Genomic DNA, 20,186 nt, shown 5'->3' with positions numbered 1-20,186 from the left:
ATCAGACTACAGAAAGCAAAAGCTTCCCCCTCCATCAACAGAGGAACTGAAGCAAGCGAGCTGTGGCTGGGCCACACTGTTTCTGAGGACTAACTTCCCCGGGAACACACGAGTGGAGGAGCAGAGCGCGCTGGGCCCGCACGGCCCGGGGGCTCAGAGGCGCAGCCCCGCCCGCCATCGGCCGCCTCAGCCGCGGCCCCGCGCCGCGAGACCCCGCCGGCGCTGACGCGGCGCCGACGGGCAGGAGCGGCGGCCAATGGCAGCGCGGGCCGCGCGGGAACGGGCGAATAGCGACGGGCGCGGTGGGCGTGGCCCGGCCGGCTCGGCAGCGAGCGTTGGGCTGCGGCGAACGATGAGGGAGCGTTCCCCGCGCCCCGGCGGCGCCGCCACCCGCCCGTCCCCCGCGGCGCGGCGAGCCGCCCGGCCAGGAGCCTTACCCTCCTCGGACATGGCTTGCTGCGGCGGCCGAGCGCGGGGTCCTTCGGGCGGGCCGGGCGGCGGAGCGAGCCGGTGTTCGGGCACGGGCAGGTGTGGCCGGAATGCGGCGTTGGAAACGGAAGCAGCTTCTCCGACGTGAGCAAGAAACTGTTTTGGAGCACTGCGGCTGCGCGCTGGGCGCGGGGGCGCGCCCGAGAAACGGGAGCGCGGGGGCGGTGCCGCCCGCTCCTTCAGCGGCCTCGCCTTGCCTGCAGTAGTCCTCAGCGAGCCAGCCGAACAACCAGCCGAACAGCCAGCCGAACAGCCGGTCTGTTCCCGCAGCAGCCAGCCGGACAACTGGCCAGCCAAACAGCCGGTCCGTTCCCGCAGCAGCCAGCCGGACAACTGGCTAGCCAGGCAGCCAGCTGTCCCACTCGCACAGTATCGGCCCAGCCGTTCACACCCTCAGGAGCTGGCCTCTGTCCTAGCAGCGAGCCAGCCGGCCCGCCCCCGCAGCAGCCCTGTCGTTCCCGCGGTAGCCAGGCTGCCAGCCAGCTAGCCAGCCAAACAGCCGGTCCAGTCCCGCAGCAGCCGTATTGTTCCGCAGCAGCCAACCGGCCGGCCAAACAGCGGCCCGCTCCCCTAGCAGCCAGCCCGCCGGCCCGCTCCCGCAGCAGCCCTGTCGTTCCGCAGCAGCCGGCCGGCCCGCTCTGGGAGCAGCTAGGCCGTCGGCTGGCTCTTTCCTCCAGTAACCCGCTGGAGTTAGGCTGTCGAGCGCGGCTCTCGAGTTACGGAAAATGCCCGGGGGTTCTGCGCGCCCCTCTCGGCTCCCTGGCGCTGCCACACTCCGTGCTAGCCGAGACCACGCTGAGGGCAGTAAGCTTCAGTTCATGCAGATTTTTTTGGGCCCTGGGGAATGCGGGGTGCCGAGCTGCTCCCTGAACCCATGTGTGAGGGCAGAGCCTGTTGCCTGCCTGGCAGAGCTCCAGCTTTCAGGATACAAACCCATCTGGTTCTCTTAGCACACCAGAAATTGAGTTTTAGTGGCCTGCAAAACCCCCTATTTTTTTGATTCAGGGCTGGGAATTAGCAGGTCTAGGAGAGGCCCTGCCCAGATAGCCCGTGAATGTCCTCATGCTCCCCCCTGGAGGCACGAGAATCTCTCTGGAGGTATATATTCGGGGAGAGTTGGGAAGAATCAAAGAATTAGGTTGGAAAAGACAAACTTTGAGACCATCCAGCCCAACCTGTGACTTGAGACCATGTTATCGACTAAACCAAGTCATATTAAGTCTTGTTTTAAAACACTTGCAGAGATGGTGACTCTACTGTCTTCCGGGGCAGTCCTGGGCAAATACAGTGACACAGTGTAAGAACATTGGATGTGGGTGGTTATGGGACCTGATCTGCTCATGGCTTGGGGCAGCAAAGTAGCCTACCACAGCCTGCAAGATCTAAGTGTTAGAGATGGGTGGTGTAGTGATTGGCTTTTGCAAATGAGGAATGGATATTATGTGTGTTAAAAGAAATTTTGTTAAGGTTTAAAGTTCTTTGATGAGTGACTCTGTTGTAGGTTGTTTTTGAACCCCTTTTTTGTTAACCTTTTAATCCTTTCTACTCCCATCTGTATTGTTGCCACCAGACAGTCCTGGTTGTCAGAGACGTGGGGGGAGGGTGTATACATGTGTCCTTAGCATGAGGCAGCAGGAATGGGGGGAAGCTTGTCGCTGGAGGAGGGGCAGCATCTCACTTCCAATGAAATGGCAAGGTCTCCACCAATGGGAGGCAAAGAAGATATATAAGAAAAATTTTGGAATACGTATGATTGCTTATTTGGCTGACGCAACACTAGAGGTAGAAAAAGAGGAGCCGCCATTTTGTGGATGGGCCTCTGACATTTGGCCACGCTCCCAGCACTGTCCCTTTTGCTTTGTGGGTTTTTTATTCTCAATAAAACTTTTATAACTCATTCCTGCTTGGGGTCTGAGTCATAACAAGAAAAAGTACCATTTAGAAGCACTATTCAAGGCAAAAGAAAGGCAATCCCTGTAGGTTAAACCAGGAACTTTTAAAGAAAGTGAAGGAGACATGTGGAAAGTTCTGTTTTGGAAATTAATAAAAATCAGGGAAAATTCATCAGGGATGAATTGATGTGAATTGGAGAGGAACAAGACTATGGTGATAGTAAGGGTCTTTTTAGCTTTTCTCTGGGATATGTATTCTGTAGCTGAAGCAAGAAGGCTTTGTCAATAGGCTCCTCTTGATCAGGCTGCCTGTATTAGACATCAGTCACAAGATTCCCTTTGTTGCCTTAATCTGTGGTTTTTACCCACAAGCTTTCTTCTTCTCTGATGGTGGTGGCACCTTTGGTGTAACTGGACTTTTATTCTCTTCAGCTTTTGGCTGGCTTTCCATGTGTAAAACCTCTTACCTTTTGTGCAGAGGGACCTTGGGGATGAAGTAGGGGAAAAAGAGTGTGGCTTGCTATCTCAAGCATGGACTACCCTCCCTTGCTCCTTTCTTTACAACTGCTACCTTTGCCTTGATGGGAAATGGATAGATCTCCTTGATCTTGTTTCTGGTGGCTTCTGCTGTCTCAGGAAGGTCAGATTTTGGTTCCACCAGTCTATCTCTCTTTCTGAGTATCTAATACTCTTTAATATTTATTTAATTGTAACATTTTTAATTAACAATTAAAGCTGTTTCCCTTGTATGGTGAAAGAGACACTATTTTGAAGTGTCTAATTCTTATCAAAGGAGGAAGATCTATTTCCAAACTACTGTTTGCGTTCTGTACCACTGTCTTCCAAGGAGTCAACCCATTCCTCAGCTTCTGGAGAAGTGAAATGCAGTTTTGTAATGTAAATTGGAAAGGGCTTTTGTGGAGTCAGGTAAGCCTGTCCCAGCTCTGCCCTGAAGGGATGTCCCTTGAATGGGCTGTGATGAGTTTATCTCAGCCCTCCTGGAGAGATACTCCTTAGGTAGGCACATCCTCCCTTGTCATGGTGAGCTATCCCAAAGGCTTCAGTTATCCCACCATGCCTTAGTACCCATCTTTTGTAACCTATTGGTCTTTCCCCCATTGGTACCACCCTTGCTTTCCCCCATGAAACCCCAGCCTCTGCCCAGTTCAGCTAGGGAGCTGTTGTCCCTGGCCCCCTTCACAGAGCTGCTGGATAATAAAGGAACGTCTGTGGAATTTGCCATATGACGTTTCTGTCTCTCTGTCCCTGAATTGGTCTGGGATAACCTGGCAAGCAGAGCTGAAATCATGAGATCTGATTGCTTGCTGAGGTTTATCTGGCAGCTAGGATACCTGCCAGAAGACCCCTCTTAGAAGGCTGTCCCTTGCGGGACCCTCTCTCTGGGAAGGTTGCAGCGTTCTGGGTCAGAGCAGGAGACCCCCGCCAAGCTGCCTACAGGCTTTCATCTTCACATCCTACCCAGTGTTCAAAATGCAAAGACATGGGTATTCTGGTTCTGTAGTAATGTGCACCATGCTCCTTTTTTTCTCTTTCATGACAACAGTCATAGCTTTTTTTACTGTAATTTACACATGTAGACTTTTCTGCAATTATAGACTGATGGCAAATAAAGTTTGTCTTCTGAACAAGCACATTATGCTGATGCAGAGTACAGTCTTCTGCTTCCATAATTTGAGCTACACCATCACATGGATGATTCCCGGAAGTAGTTTCAGAAAAATTAGTTTTCAGTAGAATTTTATTGTATTAACATTCAGTGGTTTAGATACAGCTGGTCTAGAGAATGTATCTGTTTTATGCTTTTGCTTGCTGAGTGCTGTCTGATGCAGTAACACAGGGGGTGATGTGGGGCTGCTGATGTTGGAGTTTGATGTAGGAGTTCCACACTAAGCAATAAAGGCTCCAGGTTCTTTGCATGATCCAGTACTTACACTTGTCTGCACTATTTCTGAATTCTGTTACATGTTCTTGATTGTCAGTTGCCAGACCTGTAGACAGAATCTCAGGAGGAATATTGTACTCATTGAGCCACACCTTCATACTGGAAAGGCTGGTAACCCAGACCACTGGGTAAATCCAAGCTGTACTTCCCAAGATACATGATACTTTTGCATTATGTAGTTTACTTTTGTGATAAATAAAATGACTCACACTTGGGTTCCATTCAGTTTCATTATCAGTGGGTTTCACCCTATAAACTACAAATTCTTCAGCCAGAGGTGACACTTAAACTTTGCCAGTAATTGAAGTGGCTGAGTGCTACTAACTTTTGTTAGTAACAACTTTCAGTAGTTGGAAGTAGTTCAGATTCTAGTAGTGGAGGCTTTCTTCCCCTGATAGGCTGACGGAAAATGTCCCCAGAAATAGAACCCTTCTCTATTTCCAAAAGGAGGTGTTTGCTCAGAGACAGTCCTCAGCATGCCCCTCCCCTTCATGAGGACTTGCTGCCTGTGCACATGTTTGTGTATCACAGCCCCTATTGCATGTATCTTTCTGTTGCTTTTCCATTTGATGTCTGTCTTGTTTTGAAAGACGGGTGGCAGCCAAGGAAAACCTTCCTTGGAATGGAGGATATGACTCTCTTCCCTCCGAATTATTATAATTTTGGAATTAAGGGGTTTTCAGGCAAGAATATGGGAAAAGGAATAAGAGTTCTTTACTAGTATGTATAGGTATAATAAGTCTAACAAACAACCACACCTGCAGCAACCACAAGCAGAACCACAGACCCAGGGACAGCCTTCTCTGCCTTCTCTCGGCCGCAGGCACTTTCCCCTTGGTGCGGTTCCAGGCACAGCCAGCAGGGGCGCTGCTGGCTCCCGGCCGGGCAGGGTGGGTGCGATGGTTCCTCCGTGTCTGCAGGGGGCGCTGTGGTGCCAGCCGAGCCGCCTCTCTCCACACGGGAATGGCGAGTGCAGCCGGCAGAAAGGATAGAAAAGAGGGTTCCTTTACAACCCCCAGGGCAGCTAGTCCCTGCACCTCTGGATAGCAAAATGAACTGTAGCAGGAACCTTGGAAGCAGCAAGCTGGAATGGCAGATATGATCTGGAGTAGTAAAGGAGATGTATCATAAACTCTGCAGCTATTGCAGGAGCCAAAGGGTGTCCCAACAAGTAGGGATGAGGGGTTGCAGTGTAGCGAAAACCCCAGAGTAGTGGCAGGGAAATGGCGGGGCTTGGAAGCAGCAGCCTGGCTCCTGAACATGGCTGGGAGAGGCTCCCTTGGAGGGGCTTGGGGCTCGGGGTACTGGGTTTTCCCCTGAGGCACCCAAGTAGATGGTGAGGGTCCTTTCTAGTGAGGTAGAGTGTTAATAAGGTCCCAGTACAATAGCTGCTCTTACGGGCAGGGCTCCACTCACAGTCGGAGAAGAAAGCAGGGATGGAACCCCTCAGATGTCTAGAGAGAGAGGGAGCTACAGGTTGCACCTAGCCCCTTCCCCTAAGCCCAAAATCTCACAGTAACTCTGCCCTTCCCAAGAGAAAAAACCCTCTGGAGGGTAGCAGTTAGCTGCACTCCTTCCCCTTCTTTGTGGCTGCATTCCTTTATCTCCCTGAAGTACTGGTCCTCTTAGCAAAAAATGGGAGAAAATTTCATACAAGAAGGAAAACAAAAGGAGAAATTCCTAACCCCCAACAACATCAAATACCAGATTTCCAACCACAGTTGCAAATCACAGTTTATAACCACAGTTCAAGAAATAAAACTAAACAATGTTGAGGTATTATTATTTCAAAATTAAATTGGTACCTCCCAGTGATGGTGATAACAGCAAGAGAGAAGGAAGAAAAATAGGAACCTTTGAAAGAGTTAAATGTCTTAAATGTGGCCACTCAGGAGTTAAAAGACTTCTTCAGAGAAGCTGGGAGTTGAGAGATGATAGTGACTTGGGAGCTGTGGAGTGCATGCCTTCATCACCAACCCTACAAGACCCCCCTCACTTCATCTGAGAGCTAACAAGGCTCTGGGGGAGGCATGGCATATAGATTATGTAAGTGTCACGGTGTGACTTGGGTTTGCCAATTTTAATATATTTAGTTTCCATTAGAGATAGGATTCAGGAGCAGAGGCAAAGCAGGCTTAAAACTTAAAAGGGTATAAGAAGAAATTTATTAATAACACAAAAAGAATTCAGAATAAGATTTCTAGATTATTTCCTCCTCTTCCTCCCTTCATTCCACATTTCTTAACAACAATATACAGAAAACACTTAAGTCAGTTATTTAAATAATAATTTCAGTTCACTCTAGAGAGAAAAGTCCCGTTTTTGATTTAGGCTTAGGAGGAGTCTTCACCTTCACAGTCTGCCTCCGTCCGGACCTGCAAAACTATGAATTTCCTCCCATTTCCACAGTCCTTCCAGAGCTGTGCTATGGGTGATGATGCACACATGGGGTACTACTTTTAAAGGCAGGCTGCTGAAAAACAAAATTCTCTTCATCTATCAAATGTCTCTGTCCATATTGCAGTCCCAAAACAGAGCTCCATTTCCCCAAGGCAAAAAGTCTTCTTCTCAAGCACTGAAACCTCCCCAAGTATATTTCACAGTTTAAAGGAATTTTAGTGTAGTCACAGTCCCCTTAGCCCACAAAAAAAGGTTTTCAGCTACTTATCAGTTGCATCTTTTCAATCTTGTCCCATCAGGAACTTTATCTTCATTTCACTGACTTCTGTAGACTCCATGCTTTATTTCTTCTCATCCAGGGGAGCTCAGGAGATTGAGATCTTATCCAGGCATTAAAAGAGTTAAAATTGTATCCAGATCGTGAAGAAGCCACGTGGGCAGCTGGAGGCCTCTTCTCAAAGAAGGGAGGGGAGGGGAGGGGAGGGGAAGGGAGAGCCTTCGGTGGCTCCCTCATCCCCCCAAGGGTCCGGGGCCGTGCCGGAGCCATGCGGCTGAGTCGAGGCCCCTACAGAGCCGGATTGGAGCCCCGGCCAGAGACCACCGCACCTCCCGAGGCCGGGAGCCGAAAGAGAGCTAGTTGACTTTATCCAATGTGATTTGTGAAAGTGAAATAACTTTTTAATTGGCTTACCAAGCTGTCCACTACTAAATCAGCTCTCTGGCTGGTCCCCGCAGCTCACAGGGGAAGCCCCCAGAGACAGGACAGCCCCTCTACTCCCCAGCCTCGTGCTGCTTTCCCTCAGGCAGCTCCATCCCTCCCCCCCTCCATGTGCAACCAGCACAGTAAGTCATTCAAGCAATCAGAAGAAAGCAAGTGATGGTCAGGGTGGAAGTAATTTCAGGTCTTGTTGAGGCTGAAGCAGTAAGATGGCCTATTGGAGAAAGCATAGTAAAAGTGCTGAAGCAGTGATTCAGTTCCTTGTCCAAGTCTAGCCAATATGACAATAGTCATTTTACTGCCAGAGTGGTCTAAGAACGAGATAATCTGTAGGCACAAATTTGCTGTAACCTAATGGAAGACAATAGTCCTCAAAAAGATCAAGAAGATTGTAACCAGGTAAATAACAAGTTTCACTTAAGCTGTACTATGATTTGATTGGGGGTTCCCACCATGAGAGAGAAATTAATAGAGTAAGAATATTTTGAAACAGACTGCAGTGGGATCCACAATGGTGGATTCCTTCTTCCTGTCATCCTCTCCTGAAAAGGTCAATCCATGGGCTGTTCAGAAATCACTGTTACCATGTGCTGTTCAGAAATACTTAAATCATTGCTGCCACCTGTTCAACCTGCCATAAGATTTAAATAGTTGCTGCCATAAATAAAACTCCTTGATTTATTGTTTGGCATTGTTTCATAATTCAAAGGTATCCCATCATGTACCTCTGAGCAGGCAATCTGCAACTGCGCTCTAGAATCCAACATTTTGTGACTATCCTAGACCAGGTGGCCCAGGATTGCCCTCTTGGGACCTGACACGTTGCATATATAAAAAAGGTATATTTTATGTAGTCTAATGTTTAGTTTTTTGTTCACTGAGCATGAAGAAATACAGCTCTACAGTGGGCAGATGAAAACCAGCTTGTGTCTGTCCTTACAGGCCAAGCTTACAGGTCTTGCTTCCCTGTGGTTTTGGGATGGGAAAGGCGCAGAACACAACAGGGAATTATCTACACAACTGTGTGACCATTTGGTTACATGTTATGCCATCTGAGTCACACTTGGAGACTAGTCTAAGGGCACCATGTAATTGGGGCAATCCTCATACTATTGCAAACTATCATTGCAGATAGCCCAGCAGCATTCCCCAAAGTTACTCTTTTTTCATGCTCTGTGTAACACCAGACCTGCACATTTCAGCCTTTTTTCCATACATGTTTTTAAAGCACTATAGTGTTTCAAGGCTACTTACAGGATGACAGCTGAAACCAGAGTTTCATTATGTACATTTATATCTCCATTTTCAAAGAGACCTGCGAAAGGCTGTTGTTTAAACACTTAGCTTCATGTCCTGACTTCTCGATCTCCTGATAATTGAACTATTTCAAAATGAAGTAGTGTTTGCTCTTCAAAGTTTGTGTTCATAATCCATGGCTTCCCTTTTGCCCAATGTTATAAATGAGTTAATGTTCCGGGGTGGGATTAAGAATTGTTAATTAATAGTGTTGAAAATTGTTACTTAGTTGCTGTGAAGTTGTGAACTGTTCATGAATGGTAGCGTGTGGGTTGTTGATGGGTTGTTGTTATAAAATGATGGGCTGTCAGGATGGAGGTGCTGCAGTGTGGGTGTGTGTCCACTGAGGGAGGGCTGGTGGGTGTTCAGTGGGTTGAGTGAAGGGAACTTTCTAGAAAATTGCATCATGGAGTGAGGGCACCAACTTGAACTGTGATTAGACAAGGAGCCGACCTATCAGAACTGATTATTCAGAAATGATTGGCTCAGATTGCACCTGCGTATAGACCAATCAGTGACCAGGAAAGGAGCCAATCAGAACGAGGATTGACAAACGCACCAATCCGGGAGGAGGCAAGGGCGTAGAGACTGCCCAGGCGCTCGGCGCCCGGTCCTCCGGCGAAACTCATGGCCGGGGGAGCACTCAGTGTGGCACACTGCTTTGGTGTCTAATTTTCTGGTTTGTCACACAAGGCTCAGGCTTGTCTCGAGTCCCTGCTCTCAGTGTTAATTTAATAAACGAGTTAACCTACAAGAGGTTGCTGGCCTCGTTTATAACACCCAAGGCTTGCTTTATCTAATAAGATCCAACCTCTGGATTGTCTGTGTCTTGAGTCTGAAGTGTTGCAATTTGTTGGGTTTTTTTTTCCCAGCTGAAGATAAAGTAGTGGTCTCTCCACCATGTTTCATCCCAGCTTTCTTTCTCTTAGCCTTTTCTTACCTGTAAAAGCCATGGGGAAAATTCAGCAATTACAAGATTCTGGCAAAGTTTTACTAGTGGGCACTTAAAGTCAGTGACAGTTTGGATAGACATTTTCCCTTACTCAACTGATGAAAAGAATATCAGCTGAAGAGAAAGCAGGATTAAATAGGTTTGAAATGTGTAATGAGGGTGACCTTGGGAAATAGCATACTTGGGGTCTTTTGATAAGACTTCACATCTCATTACAAGAAAGTAAAGAGAACATGTGATTTAATTGCAGTCACGTTTATTTGCAGTTTCTATACACACTTTCTAGGTAATCAAACTTTTCCAACACATTTTTTGAGAGGGGTTCACAATGAAACTGTCACCGTTTTTACTAAAAATAAATACAAGACTTAAAGTGTTGCACAGCTCTAAAATATACAAAGGCTTGGATTTAATGTAAACTTTGAAAACATTTTACAAAAGAAACCATATTTGCAACAATTTAAAAAGTTCATATTTACAAATATTACAAAAATACAAAATGGATGCAAGTCCATAAACCATTGTCTTTTCTGCCAGCATGAACTGGTGCTAGTACCAAAATAGTTACACTGTAACCTTCTTAATTTTTTTTTAAATTCTTTAAGTCATAACCTACAGTATTTCTGTATCTGCCACCATTGCAGCAAATGCACTCAATCACTGACCTTTGGCAAAAGCAAACATATGCTTTATTTGCTACAACTATCCCATGCCCTCTATGCTGCCACAACAACAACAAAAACAGAAAGGAAAAAAAAAAAAAAGAAACAAAGAAGAAAAGGGGAAAATGTTATTTTTCAGAACAGCTGTATAACTTAAGAAATCATTTTCATAACATCAGTGCAAGCAACAGAACAATAGGTTGAAATGACGGTTCAGTAGTTACCTGATGCACATACTGTACCCTGTCTCAAGAGGTGAGTGATGTTCCTTTGCTCTATGGTCTGTCCCCTGGTGCCTTCATGGCACACTTGCAATGCTACAGGGCTCCCGCCATTCATCTTCCTCTGACTCCCACATTTGTTCTGAACTCTTTTCCCCGTAGAGAATTTAGAATCTCTCTGATTGGGTTTCAGTCTGCTAAATATAAATTAGAAAATCAAGGAAAAGGAGACTATGCTCCAGTGGGGTTGTTCTGTGTTTGCTTTGAATGTGAAGTATTGCCTCATCATTCTGGTAAAAAAAAAAGCCTAGTGTATATATATTTATTTAACGTGTCTGTGAAATTATTGATTGGTAATAAAAAGTGGTATCATCAAAATCAATTCAGCTGTATTCTCTCTACTGTTTTAAATGACTATTTAACTCAGGACTGTTAAAACATTTTGTAAAAGTGCTCCTGGTAAAATTTTTGTGGAAAGTGATTGAAGATGACAAACTAAGGTTTTTTGCCCATTATCTAAACTAGCTTTTCTCATACTCTCCAGAAGGTAATTTGTTATATACTAAACATTTCTTCTTAAAACATTCTCATTCATTCACTTCACTTGTTTTCAGACTTATTTTCCTACCTAAGCTACTAATATAATTAGCCTTTTGTTTCTCCCACTACCTTCTTAAAAACTATTTTTGACAATTTTGCAGTCCTTTAACTGATGGGCCATCCCTCATCCCAACACACCTATCACATGCACAATGACTCTGCCTCACTAACTGAATGTAACCAGGGTACACAGGAGGACAGTAGGAAACTCTGAATAATATATGTCTTGTGGTAAGCACTAGGCAAAATCAGATGTGAACCTTCTGGGGAATAACATTTCGGATGTGTTAAACTCTTCGGATTTGCTTTGACTCCTTGAAATTGTAACAGTTTTAGGTAGAACCTTCCTCTTTAAAACATGATGTGCCTTCTTTTAATAACTCTCAGCTTTATGCATTACATGATTAAAAGAAAAAAAAAAATAACCCCAAAAATCGAATTCACACATCTCACTTCTCAGTCAGTCCTTTACTTATGCTTAAAGCCAGCTTTTAGCCGATTTCTCTATACCAAAGAACGCTCTTTCTGCCATCCTACTTGACCTGTCCTACTGCAAACCCCATTCCTCCTTCACTATTTTCTCTGCACTAACCTTTCCTCTTTTCTAACCATATCCTACAGCAACCAATACCAACTGCATCAGTTTTGGATAAAGAGGGCCTTGTCCTCTACGTAGCACAGATGGGGCTACATCAGTGGAAATCATGGTGGCCCAAAGGATAATCAGGCCTGTTGGTTTTATTCTGTTCAAAAATTAAAAGTATAAAGCAACTCACGGGTTCTTGCGGTTTTAACATGAGAATATTCAAGTAACTTCAAGTAATTCAGCTTTTATCTCCCTGCCTTCATTTGTATCAAAGCAGCGACTTTGATTTGTCTCCTTTCCCACCCCACCCCAGTCCCTCACCCTGTTCTGTGTTTCTGGTAAATCCAGACAAGATCCCTACTGTATGTGGCTGGCACAATGAACTGGAGCTTTCCCCTTCCCAGCTCAGCAAAGAATATAAATAATGCATACACATACCTATTTCCCAGCTACGTTTTCACAGTGTCATTTTTGTAAATATTTAGGTAGCATGAATCTCATCAGCACAAAGAGAAAGCTTCACTGAAAACTCATTGCAGATATTTACTGATAAATCGAAAGCGCTTCTTGCATGCTTGTAATTTATTTGTTTCCTTTACGAACCAGAAACTAATCGTGTTTAAAGATTATAGTTACCAGGTTATGACTGTGTTATGTATCCCAATAGCCTAATAGGAATATGAAAGTTAAGTACTGTTTCCTCTCACTGTTTATTCTCTCTGAAGCAATCCCTGCAAGAATAAAGGCCCAGGGGAGGCTGTGGGGTGGGACCCTTTGGGGCTTTGCATCAGACCCAGCTTTGTTCTGTCAGAAACACAATCATCTTCCCCACCAATCCTCATGGAAACCCTCCCAGCTGTGCTTTCCAGTTAGCTTCTTTGGAGCTGCCTTAGAAAGACAAATGGTTTCTTTAATCCCCTCACAGTCAGCCTTTCCATTTCCTTAACTAAGGTGGAAAATTCCTGCTTTCCACTGCTCAGTGTCATCCTTCAGGCCTGTCACACCGAAAGTGATTATTGGTGGCCATGTTTTATGTTTGATATGAAAATGGTATTCACAGAATACAGTTATTACAATTGAATTTGTTTGTCTTCTATAAACAAAGTTGTTATGCAGTAAATTGTTTGCCATGTCCACTTTTTGATAATTCTATTTACAAATTTTTATCAAAAATATGGTATTTACATATGTTTTGTTAATTTCTTCTAAAGTTTGTTTCAGCTCATTTTAATGTAGAAAAATACCAATTCTCAAGAGCATTTTCTTTTTTTTTTTTTTTTTTTTTTTCTCCCTAGGGAAGCACTACAGTGAGGGAATTGTTTCTAGATGGGCAACTTCTGGGAAAAAAACCCACCCAAAGTCACCTTTAACTCTATGGAAAGTGAATGGCCTTGAAATCTACAGTGACAATGGAAATGAGAGTGGGATAAACCAAATGAAGCTAAAAGAAAACAGAACAGACATAGCATATCTTCATCCTTTTAGAAAATGTAATGTAATAAATAGCTACAGCCGTAGTCCTTTTGTTTTCCCGGTGTCTTCCAAATGCAAACACATCTAAGCATTGATATTGCCCTGCGATTATTCTTTTTCTTTTTTTTTTTCTTTTTTTTTTTTTTTTTTCTTTTTTTTTTTTTTTTGATTGCTACAGCATTGGCCTCTCGTGTTGACATCCTTAAGAGCTCGGGTGGTGTTGTCAGCCTGGCCCTGGCACGCACCCAGCCTACGTGGAGCTCTGAGAAGAGCGGTCGTCGTGGGGGCTGCCGTCCGAGTTCTCGGTGTCGCCCTCGGAGATGGCCTGCATGGGGGTGTTGTAGAGCCTGCAGCGCACGCTGTACCGGCTGCTGCTGGCGGCCGGCGGCGCCCGCGACCGCCCCACCCGCGAGGAGGCCGACATGGGGAAGCTCTTGGAGGAGAATCCTTCCGTGTTGACCCTGGGGGAGCAGGGGGAGAGCGGCGACGATGCGTCAGGGCTCGTTGTGGGAGGAGACTCTTCCGTGCTCTGAAGGGCGTCCGCCGTCAGCTCTCCGGGAGACTTCGGCAGAATGGGACTTTTCAGAATTTCTGTGGCAGACATCCTGTAGCTGGAATCAGATCGGCTGCCCTTTTTAAGGAGCAGTAGCTTAAACTCCTCATTGGATGTGTTGGACTTTTTGGCATTCCTGTATATGAGCCCGGGGGACCTCTGACTACTACTGGGAGTGCCCACGTTGCTGGCTGGTGGCATGTTGCTGGTGGGCAGAGTGCTGCTGGTGGGAGGCTGGCTGCTGGTCCCAGACGAAGCTCTCAACCTGTTTCTTACAGAAAGGTCTCCAGAATCCTTTCTCCCAAGAACTTTCCTTTTTGATCTGTAAAAACACAAAGGAAAACTCTTTCATATGTCATTTTTGTAGTATAATGCCTAGCGCTGTTCTGGAGTTTTACAGACGCTTTCATATTAGTCGGAGTTCTCTTAATCCCTCTGTAAAATATTGGAAGCTATAAGTCACTCATGACACTGAGCTGCAGAGTCCCTTTCAACATTACCTAGCTCTACCCAGATAATGTAGCACAACCAGCTCTTTGTAAAGACAACAATGCATACTGAAACTTAGGTAATAATAATATACAGCATAATCTATTCAGTATCAGAAAACTTCAGTTTTCTGTTTTTCGGTTGATCTCAAATTTCAGCTGACCACAAAATACTCTAAAATTGAAGACACGCCTTCTCATCCTCCCTGCAACAAATCATTCATCAGAATAGAGCTGGTGGACTGGGAGGCAGAAGACAGAAACCACTGCAGGTCATTTTCTTTGAAGGCATACATGTTGGTTAGAGAGAACAGCCTGATGTTTTTATCTGTAAAGCATCCCACACATGCCATGAAGATACTCAGACTGCACTCCAGGGCATAATAAAGCAGAGTTTAAAGCTGCCTTTTTAAAAATTAAACTGAGTTAACTTAAAGAACATGGTTTGAGGACAAGACTTAGAATAACCATCCTGCAGCTATTGTTAGTGGACAACTGTGCAGGGATGCATGTTACTATTTTCCATTGCCACAAGGTTAGGTCACCTGTGAATGACTGCAAACAGATCCTCAGTAGTGCGGGGCTTGTTTGGAGACACAAAGACATCCTCAGTGTCAGCCTGTGACTCCTCACTAAGTGGAGACATGATGGACTCATCGCTTGGAGAAGACTCTGGAAAAGGAGAGAAGCCATGTTATGAGTCAGACTCCACTGCAGTTTGCAACAGCACTGCCAGATGGAGGCACCAGCTCTGCTCACCACTCAGTGAGCAATACCACTATACAGCCTTTACCCTCTCATCTAAAAGTTGTGTCTGTTCCATACTGGAGCCCATTAAAGGGGCACTGAACACAGGATCTCCTATCTACAGTATTGCTGTGATAACCAAACTCTTCTCTACCCAGGGCCAATGCTCCTCCCTTTTATCTTTTCAGCTGAAACGCAGCACAAGGGAGAAAATAAGTATCAGAAGTACAGTCAGAATACTTTGGAAAAGTTTAAATAGCTTTGGACTGGCTGGCTGGCCAGCTAACAGACATGAGGGAGTCTATGCTTAAACCCACAGAGGGAAGTTGATGTGCCACTCTGCTTTGGCTCCACTACCATCCCGTCCCATCCACCAGCTGCCTGATTGGGTATGACACAGAAAGAATTCCCAACTGACCTTTCAGCGAAGGCTCGTCTGCGCTGCCCACAGTCTCATCTGCCCTGCTGTCATCAGAGGCACTTTTGGTTGGGATACCTGATGTGATATAGTTTTCCTGCTTGCAGCCCTCTTCGCTGAGTGAATCCACTGCTGCCATCTCTGCTTCGTAGCTGATATTGCCAGGCACATGGTGGCTTACGTCGGGTTGGTGCTTTAACTGATAGGTGATGGCTGGTCCCTCAGCCTGAGCTGGGCTTTCATCCACAGACCCAGCTTCCACCTTCCCCTCGCTGCCTGCGGAGAGCTCTTGCTGAGCCTGCACTTGCTGAAGATCATGCACTGTCTCTGCTCCCTGGACGGGTTTCTTTCTTTCATCATCACCTGTGGGGACAGCTGAGCCCTTCTGAATGTCATCCATGGGGACGGCACATGTCTGATTCAGAGAGCTTTCTGGTAAGTGTTCATCGGCCAGGTGTGTTTGATCCTTCCCAGGTTTGATTTCAACCAGACCCATGCTTGCAGAAGTTACAGCTTCTCTCTCACAGCTATTCTGCCCGCCAAAAGAGGAGCTTTTCTCTAAAGGTGGCTTTCCAGGGCCTGCTTCTGCTGGGGAAGTGTCAATGTACAGCATTATGGCCTCATCTGTAGAGTACTGGCGTGACACTGGTTTCTTAGCTAAGAGCGGCCTCATTTTGCCTGGAGAGACCTCGGTTGCCATCAAGGTGCTCTCCTGTATGCAGAGCAGGTCTGGGGTATTGCCTTTATGCTTCACTCCTTCAGGCTTGTTGACTGCCCGGAGGTGGACAGACTTGAGAACAGAGGGTGTGATGGCGAGGGCAGAGGGAGGGCTGGGCTGCAGGGCTTCCCCGACCGCGCTCTGCTTGCTGTGGCTAAAGGTGTGCAGCTGGTGCCTGTGAGCCAAGGGCTTGCTCAAGACATTGTGAAGAGCACTTAGGTCAAGGTGAGTAGGAGGTATAATCGGAAGTTCGAGGTCTTTGCTCACTGAGGCGGTGCCATCTTTTGACAGTGGCTGCTGCAGTGATGACTTCCTCTCTGGAACTTTTGGCTTCCTCTTGCTCCCCCCTGGAGACAACGGTCCCGAAAAGAAAGCAGTTGGAAAAGAAGAGGTGGGCGTCTCTGACTGGCTGGAGTACCCACTGGAGGGTGAGGCTAACCCTGCCAACTTCTCTGGGGAGGCCAGCTTAAACTCATTATCAACAGAGGGGAGGGATGGGGTTGTAGCTCGTGACCCAGACTGAGACGTCTGGGATTCAGAGCTCTCTGGTGACTTGATGCACTCTATGACTGTAGTACCCGTAGCAGTGCTTGAATTGGACAAGGACCTGTAAGGATCACTAGATTTCAAGTCGTTCAGAAGCCAAAGGTCTGCATAGTGAGGTTGTTCAGCACCTTCATCTTTAAAGGAGGGGATATTGGCGGTGTCAAACGGAGTCTCCTTTAACCCACCATCATCCTGGTTTGGCCAGGGAAGCTCCTGCTTGGCTGGCAGGTTGGGGCCTTCTACTTGGGAAGGTGTGTTTGAAAACTCCAGGGGCAGCTTCATCTCCCTGGCAGTGTGAGAGACATGCTGTCCACCACTGATCTTTGGTTCTTTCTTGTCAGGAAGGTCGGTGCTGCCCTCTGATTTCCTCAAAGACGAGCTGCGTTTTGGTGGGGCTGGCTTTGCCTTTGGTTTCTTCAGTGAGATGCACTGCCGTGCCTGCCTCCTGTGGCTCATGCACTCCTGCCAGGCACAGTCAGCTAGGCTGGAAGTCATGCTCCCAGTCTGGCCACTCTCAGAGCCTGGGGCTGCATAGTTGCAAATATAGCTTTTATTACCCTTCAGACCACAGTCAAAGTGCATGGAGGTATAGTATCCTTCAGTATCCACGGAAAAGTGTGAGCTAGTGTCTGCCTTGTCAGAGGGGGTCTTTTCGAGGAAGCTGTCATAGGTGGCCATGCTGGTAAAGCTTGGACATCCCAGGCTGTCTGCCTTTGGGCGCTCAGGGCTGAAATCCTGGCGACAGGAGGCATCGTGGTGATGGTGCAGGTAGTTCCACTCACTGTCGCTTGTGTTGCTGTTGTTGGGATCATCCAGTAAATCCGCCACAGTGGATGTGAAGGAGCTCGCCCGGTGGCCCCTGACCTTGTCTGTGTGGTCACCAAATTGCTCTGTGATGAAGACACTGGAGTCCTCGTTGGCGTTGGGAGCGGTATTGAGTGACAGCTCGGAGTCACAGTGTGAAGAGCCTGTTAGCGGAGGAGAGGCAGCAGGAGGAATGGTTTCAGATGTCTGGGAGGGACATGTGGAGCTGCTCCCGCTCCAGTTGCCACTGGAGGACTGGTGATCATCTTTCTGGTCCATGTGGCTGCTGAGCAGGACTCCTGCTGTGGAGATGGAGTGGATTGGGCTCCCGAAGGTGTCTGAGTTGGATGAAATTTCACAGCTGCCTGAATCGACCATCCTTGATAACCGCGATCTCCCCCTCTCGCCAATGCTGTGTTCGGGGCTGTGCAGGTGCTGAGGACAAGTTAAACCAATGGGCTGGCACTCCTGCGAACCCTGCTTGCTCAAGATCTCCTTCCCCTTTTTGGGGATCCTCTCCTGACCAGCTAGGAAGTGCTCCACTTGGTACCCTGCACTCTTGGTGGTGGCATCCTGATGGCCCTCGCTGGCCCGGGCGCCCTCGCGAGGGAGGCTCCGCGAGCGGATGCGGTTGCTCACAGCGGCAGCGAAGACCGCGTCCCCGCTGTCCGCCAGCACCAAGATGTTGCCAGTGGAGTGGGAGAGGGAGGCGACCACGCTCTGCCCCCGCTGGGCACGGATCCGTCGCCGGGAAGGAGCAGCTATCAGAATTTCTTCCGTCTGGCACTCCGAGTCCCGGGTCCCCAACCTCCTGTTGCTGGAGCCGGGGAATTCTGGGTTTGTGTGCACAATCACATTGCGCTCTCTCGCCACTGGCGACTCGTCTGAATCTAGGACACATGGAAAGCTGAGTGAGTGGGAGAGAGCTCCACATTTCCTGGCATGAGACAACCCGCAGAGCAACCCAAGAAGCATTATCTGCTGTATTCTTTACTTTTTAATCTTTCTGAGCATTAGACCAAATTTAACTTTTGTATAAAGAATTTTTAAGGCAGACCTCCTGCCAGTGAGGTAGGGAAATTCTAGTTTTGCAACATGACTTCTGCAATGCATTCTCAATGTGGAGCTGAACTTGCTGTGCTAAATATTAAGACTAAGTTTTCAGTTTTTATGACTCTATTTCAGCTACTTAAAGTTTTTAGAAGTGGCTGCTGGACAAAACACTCCATAAGCTTCTGAAAACTCTGTTTTGCCTACCTGTCTGTTCAGAATTTCCATTATCTGCTTCTTTACTATCAAGAATATTTGCAAGACAAAAGGAGCTTTTCTTCATAGCTTCTCTGATTGCTTATTCCCTATGATAAACACATTTCTTCTGCTTTAAATCAAGTTTCATGGCAACCAACCGAAACACCAGAGCCATCTTCAGGTGTAGATGAACATTAAGAAATAACAATTCTTTAGTTTTGTTTTGAGTTACACTGAATTTGCCCCCCAGCAGAGTTGTTCCTAATTTACCCTGATAAAAAGTGAGGTAATTTGCAAGATTTAAGGCAAATATTCTTGATGATAAAGAATAATAGCAAGGAATTGAGGAGTGTGATAAATAAAAGGAAGGTTTAGCAAAGCTCCCGTAGGATACCAGCAGCTGTTTCTATGGTGGATATTCAACCACTCATCCAAGTTATCCAGCTGTTGTGACAACTCATCATCACTTTGTGGAGTAACATCTGTCAGTTCTTTACCTTAAGCTCCCCTGATGCAAGAAAAAACTTTCACTTAATCTAGTTACTTTTTATGCACATAACTATGGGTTCATAACAGAAATAAAATGAAAAAGAAAAAAATAACTGATAACAATTACACAATAAGAGTTGAACACGTACATCTATATTACTCAGTAAGGCCCCCAGTCCTTCAAGGCCATATGGAGTAATATAGCTTTTCTTACTGTAGTAAATCAAAAGAACAAAACATGTCATTCCTGAACTCCACAAGCATTTACACTTTCAAGGTTCAGTTTCTTTCGAAGGCTAACTACCAGCTCGTATCCCTGCAATTTAAGTTGGTTAGGAAGCTATCTATGGAAGATTTGTATTTATACTACACCTATTTCTTGTTGCACTCTTCTGGGGATGCCAGAGATGGTTTTCCTCCTCCTCAACTTTCGTCTCCGCTGTAGTACAGATTGTGAATGAACAAGAGAGCAGCGTATACTAGCCTCTCTGTCAAAACCAACTCCTGCAACCCATAAATAGGTCTCATTAGCCTTTAGAAATAGTAAACAAATTTTCATGGCTGGAACACAGTGGAGGTATGTGAGCTTGTATTAAGCCTGTGAATAAACATAAGGGAGCCCTTATGTAGCTCTTAAGTAAATTATATCACAGTATATGACAGTTTTACATCTAATTCCAGCTCCCCCTCAGCAGCCTGGTCTGCCAAAAATAACAGAAGGCATGAAAAGAAAAAGAACGGAGAAAAGAAAGAAAATCAGGAAGGCAAATAGAGAACTCTTGGTAGCAGGGCATCTTTCTTATAGCTATTTATCCATCTGTCATAGGGACAATGACAGTAACTTGTCAGCAAAGCATTATCTGTTCAGCTGTAGCCTGACTTATTTTAAGCAACTAAGCGTAAGAAAACATTTTAAGGCTATA

At 46.3% G+C, this 20,186-nt stretch overlaps 2 protein-coding genes across 2 annotated transcripts in view; both read right to left on the bottom strand.

The window, feature by feature from the left end:
- The window catches only part of BEND2 (BEN domain containing 2), a 31,278-nt gene extending 21,891 nt beyond the window's left edge, over positions 1 to 9,387 (bottom strand). Inside the window, exons 1-2 of the mRNA XM_056491931.1 lie at positions 9,318 to 9,387; positions 438 to 881 (exon numbers count right to left, since the gene is read on the bottom strand). Of these exons, the coding sequence (XP_056347906.1) occupies positions 438 to 881; positions 9,318 to 9,387 (514 nt within the window). The remainder of the gene's footprint in view (positions 1 to 437; positions 882 to 9,317) is intronic.
- A 562-nt stretch (positions 9,388 to 9,949) lies between these two features.
- Positions 9,950 to 20,186, bottom strand: part of NHS (NHS actin remodeling regulator) — a 239,374-nt gene continuing 229,137 nt past the window's right edge. Inside the window, exons 6-9 of the mRNA XM_056483284.1 lie at positions 19,636 to 19,767; positions 15,459 to 18,416; positions 14,839 to 14,965; positions 9,950 to 14,127 (exon numbers count right to left, since the gene is read on the bottom strand). Of these exons, the coding sequence (XP_056339259.1) occupies positions 13,503 to 14,127; positions 14,839 to 14,965; positions 15,459 to 18,416; positions 19,636 to 19,767 (3,842 nt within the window). The 3' untranslated portion in view covers positions 9,950 to 13,502. The remainder of the gene's footprint in view (positions 14,128 to 14,838; positions 14,966 to 15,458; positions 18,417 to 19,635; positions 19,768 to 20,186) is intronic.

Source organism: Oenanthe melanoleuca, chromosome 1, assembly GCF_029582105.1.
Source record: "Oenanthe melanoleuca isolate GR-GAL-2019-014 chromosome 1, OMel1.0, whole genome shotgun sequence".
NCBI lineage: Eukaryota > Metazoa > Chordata > Aves > Passeriformes > Muscicapidae > Oenanthe > Oenanthe melanoleuca.
The sequence above is the reverse complement of the archived record's forward strand: the minus strand, read 5'-3'. Positions and strand labels throughout refer to the sequence as shown.